At 39.4% G+C, this 18,050-nt stretch overlaps 1 protein-coding gene across 13 annotated transcripts in view; it reads right to left on the bottom strand.

Moving 5' to 3' along the window:
- SFMBT1 (Scm like with four mbt domains 1) overlaps window positions 1–18,050 on the bottom strand; it is a 157,377-nt gene that overhangs the window by 56,929 nt on the left and 82,398 nt on the right. For all 13 annotated transcript variants that reach the window (XM_033210115.1, XM_033210114.1, XM_033210105.1 and 10 more), the window contains 2 exons: window positions 16,540–16,693; window positions 853–947 (listed from right to left, as the gene is read on the bottom strand). In XM_033210115.1, the coding sequence (XP_033066006.1) occupies window positions 853–947; window positions 16,540–16,567 (123 nt within the window). In that variant the 5' untranslated portion in view covers window positions 16,568–16,693. The remainder of the gene's footprint in view (window positions 1–852; window positions 948–16,539; window positions 16,694–18,050) is intronic.

Genomic DNA, 18,050 nt, shown 5'->3' on the forward strand with positions numbered 1-18,050 from the left:
CTAGGTCTAGATATAAACTATGAACAAAATTTGGGGTACTTTCTTACATTCTAAAGTCATTACACAGGGCAATTATGTTGTCACTGACAAAGCATTAAACTGGGTTGTTAGGGCATAAAACCGGACTGCACAGGTCACTAATATGACATGTAAGTATGTATGTCATACTTATGTTCTGCTCAATAAGAGTGACAGCAAATAATGCTACTGAAATTACTTTCAATGAATGCAACAAAGTAAATGCAACAAAGTGCAATAATTTTTTTTCAATTTATGACAAGGTTTTTTGACAAAAATAAAGGAACGTTCATAAACGGTCAAAAAGATAAGTCATGCATTGAGTGGCAGAAAATATACAAAACCAAAAAGGATTTTAGAATATGGCAAGTGTGACCGGGTGCGGTGGCTCATGCCTATAATCCCAGCACTTTGGGAGGCCAAGGCGGGCAGATCACGAGGTCAGGAGATCGAGATCATCCTGTCAATGGTGAAACCCTGTCTCTACTAAAAATACAAAAATATTAGCCAGGCATGGTGGCAGGTGCCTGTAGTCCCAGCTACTCAGGAGGCTGAGGCAGGAGAATGGCGTGAACCTGGGAGGCGGAGCTTGCAGTGAGCCGAGATCTCACCACTGCACTCCAGCCTGGGCGACAAAGCGAGACTCAGTCTCAAAAAAAAAAAAAAAAAAAGAATATGGCAAGTGTTCTTACTAAGCGTGGCAGGAGGAAAGAAAAAGCTCTTAAATTCTTTCAAGTACCACAAATTAAAATAACTTTAAATTCTCTAATGATAATACAGAGATTTGAAATAAAGGGATATAACACCAATAACGCAAATATAGTTATTGCTTACATGTTTAAAAGACCCATAGGGAACTGCTGTGGACCCTGTTTCTTCTAGATAATCTTCCCAGCTTAATTCTATCTCTTCCATACCAGAGCCGGCATCTAGAATTAAAAATAAAACAAAAACAGGTGAGTCCCAATTAAAGAAAACTCAAGGTATAAAAACATAAACCTAATAAACCTAACTTTACAGAATTTACTTCACAACTGATTTTGCACAAAATAATTAAGTGGGGTTTTTTTGTTTTGTTTTGTTTTTGTTTTTTAAACGATAGGTGCCCTTAGTGCACTGATTGTCAATGAATCTTCACAGAACAGCAGTCTGACATGCTATCTCTTGCTGAAGAGGCACCCAAATCTAGATTTCACCCAAATGGATCATATAAAACTGGTGAGAGTATAAACTATTACTATCATTTTGGACTGAAATTTAGTATTCTAATGTCAAACATTGAAGATACTTAATAAGCATTTCAAACTTTTTTCAACTTGATCCTTTCTTAGCACTGAGTGAAAAATACTCCTAGTAAATATTTTAGCTTACACAAAAAAAAAGCGTCATTATCCTTGCCTCCCTTCCTTTTTCTCCATACCTTATATCCAATCCGTAGAAGAATTCTGTAGGTACTATCTTCAAAATATATCCAAAAGCTAGAAAGCTCTCCTAATGTCACAACTAAATCAACTAGAGAACCAAGAGCAAACAAACCCCAAAGCTAGCAGGAGACAACAAATAACCAAGATCAGAACGGAACTGAAGGAGACAGAGACACGAAAAACCCTTCAAAAAAATAAACAAATACAGACGCTGGTTTTTTGAAAAAATTAATAAAATACCCATAATCCCAGCACTTTGGGAGGCTGAGGTGGGCAGATCACTTGAGGTCAAGAGTTTGAGACCAGCCTGGCCAACACGGTGAAACCCCATCTCTACTAAAAACACAAAAATTAGCCGGGCATGGTGGCACATGCCTGTCATCCCAGTTACTCAGGAGGCCGAGTCAGGAGAACTGCTTGAACCCAGGAGGCAGAGGTTGCAGTGAGCTGAGATCGTGCCACTGCACTCCAGCCTGGGTGACAGAGCGAGACTCTGTCTCAAAAATAAATAAATAAATAAATAAATAGACTACTAACTAGACTAATAAAGAAGAAAAAAGAGAAAAATCACATGGACACAATAAAAAATTATAAAGGCGATATCACCACCGACCCCCACAGAAATACAAACAACTATCAGAGAATACTATAAATACTTCTATGCAAATAAATTAGAAAATTTAGAAGAAATGGATAAATTCCTGGACACATACACCCTCCCAAGACTGAACCAGGAAGAAGTTGAATGCCTGAGTAGACCAATAATGAGTTCTGAAATTGAGGCAATAATGAACAGCCTACCAACCAAAAAAAAAAGCCCAGGACAGATGGATTCACAGCTGATTTCTACCAGAGGTACAAAGAGGAGTTGGTATCATTTCTTCCAAAACTATTCCAAAAAACTGAAAATGAGGGACTCCTCCCTAACTCACTTTATGAGGCCAGCATCATCCTGATACCAAAACCTGTCAGAGAAACAACAAAAAAAGTAAACTGCCCGGGCGCGGTGGCTCATGCCTGTAATCCTAGCACTTTGGGAGGCCGAGGCAGGCGGATCATGAGGTCAGGAGATCGAGACAAAAAATTAGCTGGGCGAGGTGGCGGGCGCCTGTAGTCCCAGCTACTCGGGAGGCTGAGGCAGGAGAATGGCATGAACCCCGGGGGCGGAGCCTGCAGTGAGCCGAGATCGCGCCACCGCACTCCAGCCCGGATGACAGAGCGGGAAAAAAAAAAAAAAAAAAGAAAACTTCAGGCCAATATTCCTGATGAACACTGATGCAAAAATCCTCAATAAAATACTTGCAAACAGAATCCAGAAGCACATCAGAAAGCTTATCTACCACAATTACATAGGCTTCATCCCTGAAATGCAAGGCTGGTTCAACATAAGCAAATCAATAAACGTAGTTCATCACATAAATAGAATTAAAGATAAAAACCACATGATGCTGGGCGCGGTGGCTCACGCCTGTAATCCCAGCACTTTGGGAGGCCAAGATGGGAGGATCATGAGGTCAGGAGATCGAGACCATCCTGGCTAACATGGTGAAATCCCTTCTACTAAAAATAAAAAAAATTAGCCGGGCGTTGTGGCAGGCACCTGTAGTTCCAGCTACTCGGGAGGCTGAGGCAGGAGAATGGCATGAACCCAGGAGGCAGAGCTTGCAGTGAGCCGAGATCATGCCACTGCACTCCAGCCTGGGTGAAAGAGCGAGACTCCATGTCATAAATAAATAAATAAATAAATAACAAACCACATGATCATCTCAAAAGACAAAAGTCTTGGAAAAAATTCAACATCCCTTCATGTTAAAAACTCTCAATAGGCTGGACGTGGTAGCTCATGCCTGTAATCCCACCACTGTGGGAGGCCGCTGTGGGCAGATCACAAGGTCAGGAGTTTGAGACCAGCCTGGCCAACATGGTGAAATCCTGTCTCTACTAAAAATACAACAAAAAAAATTAGCTGAGCATGGTGGCGCGCACTTGTAGTCACAGCTACTCAGGAGGCTGAGGGAGAAGAATCACTTGAACAGGGGAGGTGGAGGTTGCAGTGAGCTGAGATTGCGCCACTGCACTCCAGCCTGGGCAACAGAGCAAAATTCCATCTCAAAAAATAAATAAATAAAATAAAATAAAATAAAAACTCTCAATAAACTAGGTATTGATGGAACATATCTCAAAATAATAAGAGCCATTTATGACAAACTCACAGCCAATATCATACGGAATGGGCAAAAACTGGAGGCATTCCCCTTGAAAACTAGCACAAGACAAGGATGCCCTCTTTCACCACTCCTATTAAACATAGTATTGGAAGTTCTGGCCAGGGCAATCAGGCAAGAGAAAGTGAGAAAGGGTATTCAAATAGGAAGAGAGGAAGTCAAACTGTCTCTGTTTGCAGATGACATGATCCTATATCTAGAAAACCCCATCGTTTCAGCCCAAAAGCTTCATAAGCTAAGAAGCAACTTCCGCAAAATCTCATGATACAAAATCAATGTGCAAAACTCACAAGCATTCCTATACACCAACAACGGACAAACAGAAAGCCAAATCATGAATGAACTTCCATTCACAATTGCTACAGAGAATAAAATACCTAAGAATACAGTTAACAAGGGAAGTGAAGGACCCCTTCAAGGAGAACTACAAACCACTGCTCAAGGAAATCAGAGAGGACACAAACAAATGGAAAAACATTCCATGCTCATACACAGGAAGAATCAAAACATCACGAAAATGGTCATACTACTCAAAGTAATTTATAGATTCAATACTATTCGCATTAAACTACCACAGACATTCTTCACAGAATTAGAAACAAACTTTTACATTTCACAGGAAACCAAAAAAAAGCAGATTAACCAAGATAATCCTAAGCAAAAAGAACAAATGTGGAGGCATAACCCTACCTGACTTCAAACTATACTACAAGTCCACAGTAATCAAAACAGCATGGTACTGGTACAAAAGCAGACACCTAGACCAATGGAACAGAATAGAGAACTCAGAAATAAGACTGCACATCTACAACCATCTGATTTTCAACAAACCTGACAAAAACGAGCACTGAGGAAAGGATTCCCTATTTATTAAATGGTGCTGGGAGAACTGACTAAGTCATAAGCAGAAAATTGAAACTGGATTCCTTCCTTACACCTTATACAAAAATTAACTCAAGATGCATTAAAGACTTAAATGTAAAACCCAAAACTATATAAACCCTAGAAGAAAATCTACGCACTAACATTCAGGGCATAGGCATGGGCAAAGATTTCATGACAACAGCAATCACAACAAAAGTAAAAATTGACAAACGGTATCCAATTAAACTAAAGAGCTTCTACACAGCAAAAGAAACGATCACCAGAGCAAATAGACAACCTATGGAATGGGAGAACATTTTTGTAATCTCTCCATTTGACAAAGGTCTAATATCCAGAATCTACAAGGAACTTAAACAAATTTACAAGAAAAAACCCAACAACCCCATTAAAAAGTGGACAAAGGACATGAATAGACACTTTACAAAAGAAGACATTCATGCGGCCAACAAACATAAAAAAAAGCTCAACCTCACTGATGATTAGAGAAATGCAAATCAAAACCACAATGAGATACCATCTATTGCCAGTCAGAACCATGAGTGTTAAAAAGTCAAGAAATAGGCTGGGCAGGGTGGCTCATGCCTGTAATCCCAGCACTTGGGGAGGCCGCAGCAGGAGGATCACTTGAGGTCAGGAATTCAAGACCAGCCTGGCCAACATGGTGAAACCCCATCTCTACTAAAAATACAAAAATTAGCCAGGTGTGGTGGCATGCGCCTGTAATCAAATCTACTCAGGAGGCTGAGGCAGGAGAATCGCTTGAAGCTGAGAGGTGGAGGTGACAGTGAGCAGAGATCACACCACTGCACTCCAGCCTGAATGACAGAGTGAGACTCTGTCTCAAAAAAATTAAATTAAAAAGTCAAGAAACAACAGATGCTGTTGAGGCTGCAGAGAAATAGGAATACTTTTACACTGTTGGTGGGAATGTAAATTAGTTCAACCATTGTGGAAGACAGTGTGACAATTCCTCAAAGACCTGGAACCAGAAATACCATTTGACTCAGCAATTCCATTACTGGGTATCTACCCAAAGGAATATAAATCATTCTATTACAAAGATACATGTACACGTATGTTCATGCGGCACTATTCTCAATAGCAGACACATGGAATCAACCCAAATGCCCATCAATAATAGACTGGACAAAGAAAACCTGGTACATATACACCATGGAATACCATGCGGCCATAAAAATGAATGAGAGTATGTCCTTTGCAGGGACATGGATGGAGCTAGAAGCCATTATCTTCAGCAAACTAACGCAGGAACAGAAAAGGAAACCCCACACGTTCTCACGTATAAGTGGGAGCTGAACAATGTGAACACATGGACACATCAGTGGCGGGGGAGGGAGGAATACACATTGGGGCCTGTCAAGGGGAACAGGGAGAGGGAGAGCATCAGGAAAAATAGTTAATGTATATTGGGCTTAATACCTAGGTGATGAGATGATAGGTGTAGCAAATCACCATGGCACATGTTTACCCAAGTAACAAACCTGCACATCCTGCACGTGTATCCCGGAAATTAAAAACAAACAAAAAACATATCTCAAATCGAATCACTTCCCACCACATCTATTGGCTATCTCTAGTCCAAGGCCTAACCATATTATCTTCCAACTTTCAACTGCACTTAAAATCTAAAATCTGTGGGACACTAAAAAGGCTGTACATGACCTGATCCCTGGCTGCCCACCCTACCACTTTATCCCCAGCCAGACTATCCATGCTCACCACACTTGGGTGACAGTGAGGTTCTTGCCATTCTTTAATCATATTCTTTCCACAAAGTCTCTACATTTGTTATTCCTCAGCTCAAAGAATCATCTCCCAGTGTCCTTCACGCTCCCTTTCATTCAAGTCTCTACTCAAATGTTCCCCTTCAGAAAGGCAACAGTATCCATCTTTCGGCTCTGCTTCCCTTTTCTTCATGGCATTCATTCCTATTGACAATATACCTGTAAGATCATAAACTCCATAAAGTCAGGAATTTGTCACCTAGATTCTTAAAATACTCTTGTTAAGTGAGCAAAGACTCAAGTACTCTATAATCCAATAATCTCACTTCACATAAACTCCCTAAGAGCAGAGATGGTTGTTTTTGGTTTTTTCTCCTTTTTCTTTTTCTTTTTTTTGTTGTTGTTGATTGACGTAGCCCAGAACAATGCTTGTTATATAGAAAATTCCAATAAACTGCTGAATGAGTATACCCTAGGGGAAACCATACTCCACATGATCACAAGGAGGTAAATATAAGGATGTTCACCACAGCAGCATTTGTATTATCAACAAATTGGAAGCAGTAAGTAGAATAGATAAGTTATGGCAATCCTTCAATGGAATACTACTATACAGTAGTTGAAATGAATGCTACTGTTGACACAGATAAGTCTCAAAAACACACATCAAGCAGAAAAGGCAAGTGCAGAATGAAAAGCACAGCTAGATACAACTTGGATTTCAAAACAAAACTTTGTAGTGTAATGTTTATGAATACATGCATATTAATATGAGAGTGTAAAGACAAGGATGAAAAGAATTATGTATCAACTTCAACAAAGTTACCTTTGGGCATAAAGAGAAGGAAACAGATTAGAAGGGAAGTACAAAAGACGTTTAAACTGTATTATGTTTCACTTCTTTTACAAAATGAAAATGCAGGAAAATATGTTCAACATTACTAATCATTAGGGAAATGCAAATCAGAACTACAATGAAATGCCACTTCACACATATTAGAATAACTATAAACAAAAACGCAAAAAATAACAAGTGTTGGTGAGGACGTGGAGAATTAAGAATGCTTGTGCATTTCTGGTGGGAATGTAAATGGTACAGCCACTGTAGAAAACAGTACTTCCTCAAAATATTTTGTAAATTATCATATGATCTATCTGTCTATCTATCTATCTATCTATCTATCTATCTATCTATCTATCTATCTATGCATGTCTGTGTATATACCCAAAAAGAATTAAAAAGAGGGACTCAAACATGTATTTGTACACAAACGTTTATAGCAGCAATATTCACAATAACCAAAAGGTAGAGGCAACCCAAGTGTCTATCAACAGATGAATGGATAACAAAATGAATGTGGTATATACACACAATGGAATATCATTTAGCCTTTATAAAAAAAAAAGAAAGAAAAAGGAAATTCTGGCCCGGTGCGGTGGCTCATGCCTGCAATCCCAACACTTTGGGAAGCCAAGGCAGAGGATAGCTCAAGCCCAGGACTTTGAGACCAGCCTGAGCAACTTTTCCATCTGGAAAGATAAGGAGATGGATGGCAGTGATGATAGCACAACAATGTGAATGTACTTAATGCCAATAAACTACACACTTAAAAATTGTGAGAGGGAAATCTCGTGTCTACAAAAATATTTTTAAAAGTTAGCTGAGCATGGTGGTGAGTGGCTGTAGTCCCAGCTACTTGAGAGCTGAGGTGGGAGGATCACTTGGGAGGTTGGGGCTGCAGTGAGCAGTGATCACATCACTGCACTCCAGCCTAGGCTGTTAAGAGACCCCATCCTTCCAAAAATAAATAAAAGTTCTGACACATACTACAACATTGATAAACACTGAAGACATTATGCTAAGAGAAATAAGCCCATCACAAAAGGACAAATGGATATCTACAGTAGTCAAATTCATAGAAACAGAAAATTAAATGGTGGGTTCTAGGGGCTAGGGAAACTGGGGAATGGGGAGTTACTGTTGAACGGATACACTTTTCCATCTGGAAAGATAAGGAGATGGATGGCAGTGATGATAGCACAACAATGTGAATGTACTTAATGCCAATAAACTACACACTTAAAAATTGTTAAAACGGCCTGTAGTCCCAGCTACTCAGGAGACTGAAGCAAGAGAACTGCTTGACTCCAGGAGTTCAAGACGGTAGTGTACATGATTGTGCCTGTGAATAGCCACTGCACTCCAGCCTGGGCAATGTTGCAAGACCCCATCTCTTTAGAAAAAGTGAAAATGGTAAAGTTTACATTATGGACATTTTACCACAATAAAAAATTAAAAACCAATATTGAACATTATCATTTATTAAACATTTATGCTAGGCATATGGCTGTTTGTTCTAGTCTTTTCCATAGTTTTAATATATTTGAAATGTTTTCATTAGAAATACAAGCCAATAATAAAGACTGCTTTGAGGGCATCTTGAAAGTATAGGCCAGTAGAAAGTCAATTTACATTACTAAAACATAATAAGGCTGGGCATTTGTGGTCCTTAGCAAGGACTCTAGGCCCTTAAATAGCATGTTAACTTAATAAAAAACATATAACAATTAAAATGATGAATCATTCAACTAAAATCTCTCACACAATGCTAAGAAGAAACAAGACTAACGATGTGATGACATAATGAGCAAGATATATGATAGTTTATTAAAGAAAGAAATGCATAATCCTTAAATATATGAAAATGTACAAATTTTATTTTAAGAGAAATGCAAATTAAAACTACAGAGATATCAGATTGAACAGGATTCTGAAGTGTGACAAGCTTCTATGGTGAGGCTGTAAACAGGTAAATCATAATGACACAACCTCTGTGGAAGAAAACTTGGCAATATCTAACAAAATTACATATGTATTTACTTTTTGATCCAGCAATCCCACTTCTAAGAATCTATCCCAAAGATATGCTAGCAAAAATACAAAAAGACATATGTACAAAGCCATTCACTGCAGCACTATTTGTAATACCAAGACTGGAAATAACCCTAATGTCCATCAATAAGGAAATGGTTGAATAAATATGGTATATATATTCAGTACAGGTTGCTATAAAAAGCAATGAGAACAGTCTCTATATACTGATGTGGAATAATCTCCAAAATATAATGTTAAGAGAAACCACACTACCAAACAGTATTTTTTTTCTTTTTGTATCCCTACTTTTTGTATAAGATGGGAGAGGCGCCAGGCGCAGTGGCTCATGCCTATAATCCTAGCACTCTGGGAGGCCAAGGCAGGTGGATCACATGAGGCCAGGAGTTCAAGAGCAGCCTGGCCAACATGGTGAAACCCCATCTCTATTAAAAATACAAAAATTAGCCAGGTGCATGATGGCATGTGCCTCCCAGCTACTGAGGAGGCTAAGGCATGAGAATCATTTGAACCCGGAGGTAGGGGTTGCAGTGAGCCGAGATCGTACCACTGCACTCTAACCTGGGTGGCAGAGCAAGACTCCCTCTCTCAAAAAAAAAAGAAAAGAAAAAAGGAGAGGGAGATGTGAGTATGAGTATGTATGTGTATACACTCACATATATTAGTTTATATTTTTGAAAATGAACAGGCTGGGCGCGGTGGCTCAAGCCTGTAATCCCAGCACTTTGGGAGGCTGAGACGGGCGGATCACAAGGTCAGGAGATCGAGACCATCCCGGCTAACATGGTGAAACCCTGTCTCTACTAAAAAATACAAAAAACTAGTCGGGCGAGGTGGCGGGCGCCTGTAGTCCCAGCTACTCGGGAGGCTGAGGCAGGAGAATGGCGTAAACCCGGGAGGCAGAGCTTGCAGTGAGCTGAGATCTGACCACTGCACTCCTGGGTGACAGAGCAAGACTCCGTCTCAAAAAAAAAAAAAAAAAAAAGAACAACAGGAGAATAAATTAAAAAGTAATCAAACTGGTTATATATATGGAAAAAGAGAATGAATCAGTAATATCAAGTTGAAGTTATTTTATTTTATTTTATTGAGATGGAGTTTCATTCTGTCACCCAGGCTGGAATGCAGTGGTGCAATCTCGGCTCACTGCAACCTCCACCTCCTGGGTATAAGCGGTTCTCTTGCCTCAGCCTTCCCAGTAGCTGGGATTACAGGTGCAGACCACCATGCCTGGCTAATCTTTTGTATTTTTAGTAGAGATGGGGTTTTACCACGTTGGCCAGGATGGTCTCAAATCCCTGACCTCAGGTGGTCCACCTGCCTCACCCTCCCAAAGTGCTGTGATTACAGGTATGACCCACTGCCTGGCCAATTTTGACTTTAGAAGTATGCAGACTTACTATACAATTTAGAAACAATGAAATAGAAATAAAAAAATTCTATAAATTTCAAATGAGCTGAAACACATGAGCTAACTGTTGGTGGGAAAACCACAAGAAAATAGGATTCCTTTAAGTAACGTTATTTATTTTTATTTGTTTTTGAGACAGGGTCTTGCTCTGTCACCCCGGCTGGAGTGCAGTGGTACAATAAAAACTCTCTGAAGCCTCAACCACCCTGGCTCAAGCAATCTTCCCACCTCAGACTCCCAAGTAGCTAGGGCTACGGGTACATGCCACTGAACCTGGCTAATTTTTTTTTTTTTTTTTTTTTTTTCCTTTTTGGTAGAGACAGAGTCTCCCTATGTCGCCCAGACTGGTCTTGAACTCCTGGGCTCAAACGATCCTCCTGCCTTTGCCTCCCAAAGTGCTGGATTACAGGTGTGAGCCACTGGGCTTGGCCTAAGCCATGTTAAAATACAATACTCTGACTATAAACACCAGTGGAATATATTTAAAAGCAAAAACGAAAGAAATTTTAAACTGCACACTGTGGTTGGTATCTGAAATGTTGCTATTATTTTAAAAATAATTAAAGGACTTTTATAGAATAAAAACAAAGAAGTAATAATATTACCATCATTAGCAAACAAGACTTTTTCTTTTTTGAGACGGAGTCTCACTCTGTCCCCCAGGCTGGAGTCCAGTGGCACGATCTCGGCTCACTACAAGCTCCGCCTCCTGGGTTCACGCCATTCTCCTGCCTCACCTTCCCAAGTAGCTGGGACTACAGGCACCTGCCACCACGCCTGGCTAATTTTTTTGCATTTTTAGTAGAGACAAGGTTTCACCATGTTAGCCAGGATGGTCTCAATCTCCTGACCTCCTGATCCTCGTGCCTCGGCCTCCCAAAGTGCTGGGATTACAGGCGTGAGCCACTGCGCCTGGCTGCAAACAAGACATTTCTAAAAGAGAAGAGATACAAGCATAAAATCAAAGAAGAAAAACCTTGTAACCCTGTTTTTTTTTTCTTTTTATTTTTTTGAGATGGAGTTTCGCTATATTGCCCTGGCTGGCCTTGAACTCCCAGGCTTAAGCCACCTCAGCCTCCCAAGTAGCAGGACTATACAGGTGCATGCCACTGTGCCCAGCTAAAACCCTGTAATTTTAAATTTAAATTGTAAGTATCAATGTAAAACCATTATTTTTTTTTACTTTTCAAAAGATGTGTATTTTCACGGCTGGGCATGGTGGCTCACACCTATAAATCCCAGCACTTTGGGAGGCTGAGGCAGGAAGATCACTTGAAGCTAGGAGTCTGAAACTAGCCTGGACAACACAGCAAGACCCCATCTCTAAAAAAAAAAAATTGCTGGGGATGGTGGCATATGCCTGTGTTCTCAGCTACTTGGGAGGCTAAGGTGGCAAGATCACTTGAACACAGGAGTTTGAGGCTGCAGTGAGCCATGATCGTGCCACTATACTCCACCCTGGGTGACAAAGCAAGATTTTGTCTCTAAAAAATAAAAAATAATTTTAAATGTGTATTTTCTAGCTATGTCTATAGGTAAGGCCTAGAATAAATGACAACCTAGTATCAAATTAGCACTCCAGCACCCAGATTGTGGTCTCTAAATATCGTACCTACATTAAAGAAAAAAAAGCTCCTCAGAGAAACAGCAGATTACAAGTTTGGGGCAGGATATGTTCAGGAGGTACTTGGGAATCTTACTGGTCCAGAAGGCAAGGACTAGTGTATCAAAGATACATGACATCACATCAGAAGAACACAGGAACCAGTCTGAAAGAACTCTCACTGCTGTAGAATTTGATCATCAAATGAATGATAACAGCAATGAACTCAAACTCATCAAATGTATATATATACATATATGTACTTAAATACATGAGTTAATAGTATTTAAAACAAAGGAAAAATCAACTTCTAAAATGGTAGAATGATTATCGCAGTGAACCCACTCTCCCATAAAAGAACCAAAAGTCTGGCTAAACAATGAAAATCATTTCAAAGTCCTAAAATTAACCACCACAGGCACAGAACAAACTAAAAAGCATCCATTGAAGATAAGCCACTAAACCTCAGTTAGAAGAACGAAATATGACATTTTAAGTTGGGGCTATTCCCTTCCCTCTTCCTTCTCCAGTGCAAAAAGAAAATTTTAGAACTGAAAATAACCCAATTAATAATAATAATAAAAAAAACTCTATGGATAAGTTCAACAGCAGAACGAAGCAGACAAGAATGAATGAGTAAAATTGAAGACAAAAGAACAGAAAAAACCCAATCTAAACAACAGAGAGAAAACATTAAAAAAAAAAAAAAGAAAAATGAAGACAGTCTGAGGGACCTGTGGGACAGTAAAAGAAGCTCTACTATTAGTTTTATCAAAGTTTCGGTAGAAGGAAAAAATGAAGACTGAAAAAGTATTTGAAGAAATAACGGCTAAAATTTTTCTAAACCCGGCAAAAGATATAAAGTCCCTAAACTCAAGAAGCTAAGTAAACCCCAAACAAGATGAACCCAAGAAAAGATACACCAGACTCAAACTTCCAAAAACTAAAGGAAAAAAAAAATCTTAAAATTAACAGGAGAGAAACCTCTCTTTTAAAGCAGAGCGTTGGGGGTGGGAGGTGGGGGAGTGTCCAATAACAGCAGATTTCTCATCAGAAACCATGGAGGCCACAAAGAAGTAGCACAATTATTTTCTGAGAGCTGAAAGAAATGAGTTTTCAACCCAGGATTCCACATCCAGCAAAAATATCCCCCAATAATGAAGGGGAAATCAACACATTCTCAAATGAAAGGAAATGAAGACAATCTGTCACTAGTAGACCTCCTTTAAAAAAAAGGGCTAAAGCCGGGCGTGGTGGCTCATGCCTGTAATCCCAGCACTTTAGGAGCCCGAGATGGGCGGATCATGAGGTCAGGAGAACGAGACCATCCTGGCTAACATGGTGAAACCCCGTTTCTACTAAAAATAAAAAAAATTAGCCAGGCGTGGTGGTGGGCACCTGTAGTCCCATCTACTCAGGAGGCTGAGGCAGGAGAACGGCGTGAACTCGGGAGGCGAGACCTTGCAGTGAGCCGAGATAGCACCACTGCACTCTAGCCTGGGCGACAGAGCGAGACTCCATCTCAAAAAAAAACTAAAGAAAATTCTCTAAATAGAAATGAAGTGACAAAAGAAAGAATCTTGGAAAATCAGGAAAAGAATATATGACAAGAGAAATAGTAAAAATATTGAAAAATATAATAAATTTTCCTTCTCTCAGGTGTTCTAAATTATATGTTTGACAGTTTAAACAAAAACGTTAAGCATGTCTGATGTGGTTCTCAAAATATGTAGAGAAAATATTTAAGGCAATTATATTATTATATAAAAGAGGGTAAAGAGACGTAAAAGTAGGTAAGGTTTCCATACTTCACTCAAAGTAATAAAATGAAGATTGTGATAAGTTATATATATGTAATATAATACCTAAAGTAACTGCTAGTAAGTGCTGCAAGAGGATATACTTAAAAACACTACAAATCAAAATGGAATTCTAAAAAAAAGTTGAAGTAACCCACAGGAAAGCAGAAGGAGAAAAAAAAAAAAAAAAACACAGGAGCCATTCTGAAAGAACTCTCACTGCTCTAGAGAAACAAACAAACAAAAAACAGAAAAATAAATAAGCAAAAAAGGCAGACTTGAATCCAAACATATCAATAATTACGTTAAGTATAAACGATATACATACATCCCATAAGGCCAAAATTTTTAAAACTTAGTATAGTATATGCTGTATCAAGAACTTTATTTCAAATATAATGATACAGCCATGTTGAAAAGGATGAAAAAGATATACCATGCAAATGTTAATAAAAGAAAGCAGGAACAGGTAAATCCTAGAGACAGAAAGTAGATTATGGATGCCAGAGTCTGGGTGGAAAAGGGAAAGACGACTAATGGTTTGCTGTGATGGAATGTTCTGGAATTAGATAGTAGTGACAGTTGGAAAACTTTCTGAATAGACTAAAAACCTCTGAATTATGTACTCTAAAAACGTTGATTTTATGGTATGTGTATTGCGTCTCAAAAAAATCATACTTCAATAGTTTTTTGAAAAACAAACCTCAACAAAAAAGCCAATCTTTATTAATTAAAAATAAACCAATTAATAATAAGCCAAAGACATGAAGAGATATTTCACTGAAGAGGATATAGAGATGCCAAGTAGGAACATGTAAAGATGTTCCATATCACTGGCGGCCATTAGGGAGGTACAAATTAACACCATGATGAGCTGTCACTACCCACCTATCAGAATGTCTTAAACAAAAGTAATGACACCACCAGATAATAGTGAGGATGTAGAGAAACTAGATCTCTCATATACTGCTAGTGAGAATGTAAAATGGCACAGCCACTCTGAAGCATGATTTTGCAGTTTTCTTTACTAAATATGATCTAGTGATTGTGCTGCTGGGTATGTACCCCAGAAAAATAAAGTATTATATACATAACTGTTAATAGCAACTTACGTGTTTGTAACAGCCAAAAACTGGAAAAAACCAAAATGTACTACACTAGATGAATGGTTAACCAAACTGTAGTACATTCATGACTACTCCTCCACAATAAAAAGGAACAAACTGTCAATATACACAAGAGCTGGGATGGATCTCAAGGGCATTATTAAAGCCCATCTCAAAAAGCCATGTACTGTGTTATTCTATTTATGTAACATTCTTTAAATGACAAAATTATAGAGATGGAGAACAAATTAACAGTTGCCTGGGATTAGGGGAAGTGGGAAGAAGGAGGATAGGTGTGGGAACTCTTTGTGGTGATGGAATAGTTCTGTATTTTGACTGAGGGGATGGTTCCAGGAATCTACACATGTGATAAAATGACATAGAATTACACATTCTTTATACTAATATCAATTTCCTCAGTTTCATATCATATTATAGTAACTAATGAGAGAAACTGGGTGAAAGGAACATGAAATCTGTCAGTAAGTACTATCTTTGCAAACTCCTGTGAATGCATAATTACTTCAAAATAACTAGAAAGTAATCATCAAAATGTTAATGCTATTTTTTTTTTTTTTTTTTTTTTTTTTTTTGAGGCAGAGTCTCGCTCTGTCGCCCGGGCTGGAGTGCAATGGCCGGATCTCAGCTCACTGCAAGCTCCGCCTCCCGGGTTTACGCCATTCTCCTGCCTCAGCCTCCCAGAGTAGCTGGGACTACAGGCGCCCGCCACCTCGCCCGGCTAGTTTTTTTGTATTTTTAGTAGAGACGGGGTTTCACCGTGTTAGCCAGGATGGTCTCGATCTCCTGACCTCGTGATCCGCCCGTCTCGGCCTCCCAAAGTGCTGGGATTACAGGCTTGAGCCACCGCACCCGGCCCAAAATGTTAATGCTATTTTAAAAAAGAAGTCTGTTCATAACAGTTTCTTTTTCTTTTTTTCTTTTTTTTGGGACGGAATCTCGCTCTGCCCAGGCTGGAGTGCAGTGGCGTGATTTTGGCTCACTGCAAGCTCCGCCTTCCGGGTTCACGCCATTCTCCTGCCTCAGTCTCCCGAGGAACTGGGACTACAGGCACCTGCTACCACGCCCGGCTAATTTTTTGTATTTTGTTTAGTAGAGACAGAGTTTAACTGTGGTAGCCAGGATGGTCTCGATCTCCTGACCTCGTGATCCGCCCGCCTTGGCCTCCCAAAGTGCTGGGATTACAGGCGTGAGCCACTGCGCCTGGCCTTGTTCATAACGGTTTCTTATTTTTTCAGCAAACATTATTAGTAGCCCCTAGTGCCAGGTTCTCTGACAGGTACAGAAGATGACAATGAAAAACAAGACTTCAAAGAGCTTCCAGTTCAGTGGTAGAGAAATAGACAATATAACACAGGCAAGTAATATAATTGCGCATCCTAGAGAATAAATTCTGAGAATAAAACCAATACCTGCATCAAGCTGCTGCTCCCCGTTCATTTCCACAGCATATAGGCTATATCCTCCCAACACAAAGGAAAGGCCTATGGTTCTGCTAGGATCTGAAGATTACTTGCAGGTTTCAAGCATCTGTTCAATGGGTATCCAAGGGTCCAAATGAAAGTGCTGAAAAATGAAAAAGAACACATAAACAGCTTGAAGCCCAAGCGTACTCACTCACTCATAAAACAGGGCACTCAACTGGTTGAGTGATCGGATAAGATAAAAACGTACTGGCAGAATAGATAGGACTGGAGGAAAAAATTGACACCTTCTCTAATTTTGAACAGTCTGTATGTGTATGTGTGCACTCATGTGCGTCTGTATGTGTAGAGAATGCACACTATCGAGAATTCGATAATAAATCTAAAACTCACAAAGATGCATATGAATCATTACTCTTTAAATTTACATTACCATACTTAGCACCAAGATTCCTATCCACAAAACTCCAGTCCCTAATGGTTTCCTAGGGAGAGGGGGGAGTTAGCTTTCAATGCTGTCTTACACAACAAATACGATTCAAAATACAGTATTATTTTATCTAATTTTCCATTTCATTTATCTAGAATATTATGCAGAACCATAAATATCAACTGTATTAGCCTACAATTATAAAGAGAATTCCTCCAAAATAAGTTTTGAACCTGCTTATTCTTTTTTTAAAAAACAGCTTTAGGGTTGGATGTGGTGGCTCACGCCTGTAATCCCAACACTCTGGGAGGCTGAGGTGAGAGGATCACTTTGAGCCCAGGAGTTTGGGACCAGCCTCAGCAACATGGCAAAACCTCATCTGTACTAAAAATACAAAAACTAGCTGGGTATGGTGGTGCGCGCCTGTAGTTTCAGCTACTCGGGAGGCTGAGGTGGGACGATGGCTTGAGTCTGGGGCACAGAGGTTGCAGTGAGCCAAGATCACACCACTGCACTCCAGCCTGGGTGATAGAGCCAGACGTTGTCTCAAAAAAAGAAAAAAAAAAAAGCTTTATTGGGATACAAATCACATACCAAAATTTCTCATTTCAAGTGTACAAATTAATAATTTTTAGTAAATGTACAAAGTGTAACCATCATAATTGAATTTGAGAATATTTCTATTATCCTGAAAAGAAGCCAAATGCCCACTTGCAGTTCCTTCCCATTCCATCCCTAAGCTCAAGCAACCACTCATCTGCTTTGTCTCTACAAATTTTGCCTCTCCCAAACATTTCACATAAATGGAACCATAAGAAATGTAGTCTTTCATACTTGGTTTTCTTTCACTTATCATGTTTTTGAGGTTCATCCATGTTGCAATATGGATGAATCTATTTATTCTTGCCTTACATACATGTAAAATAACCTAAGATATTATCTTAATATGTGCCTAACAGATTAGAAAGAGGAAATGAAAGAGAGAAAAGAGCTACTTCAGGAAGGTAGGGCATGAACTAACTGCAAGAGCGACAATACAGAAAACTGTAGAATTGGGGTGGGTACTTAA

Source organism: Trachypithecus francoisi, unplaced genomic scaffold, assembly GCF_009764315.1.
Source record: "Trachypithecus francoisi isolate TF-2019V2 unplaced genomic scaffold, Tfra_2.0 Lachesis_group0, whole genome shotgun sequence".
NCBI classification, from domain to species: Eukaryota; Metazoa; Chordata; class Mammalia; order Primates; family Cercopithecidae; genus Trachypithecus; species Trachypithecus francoisi.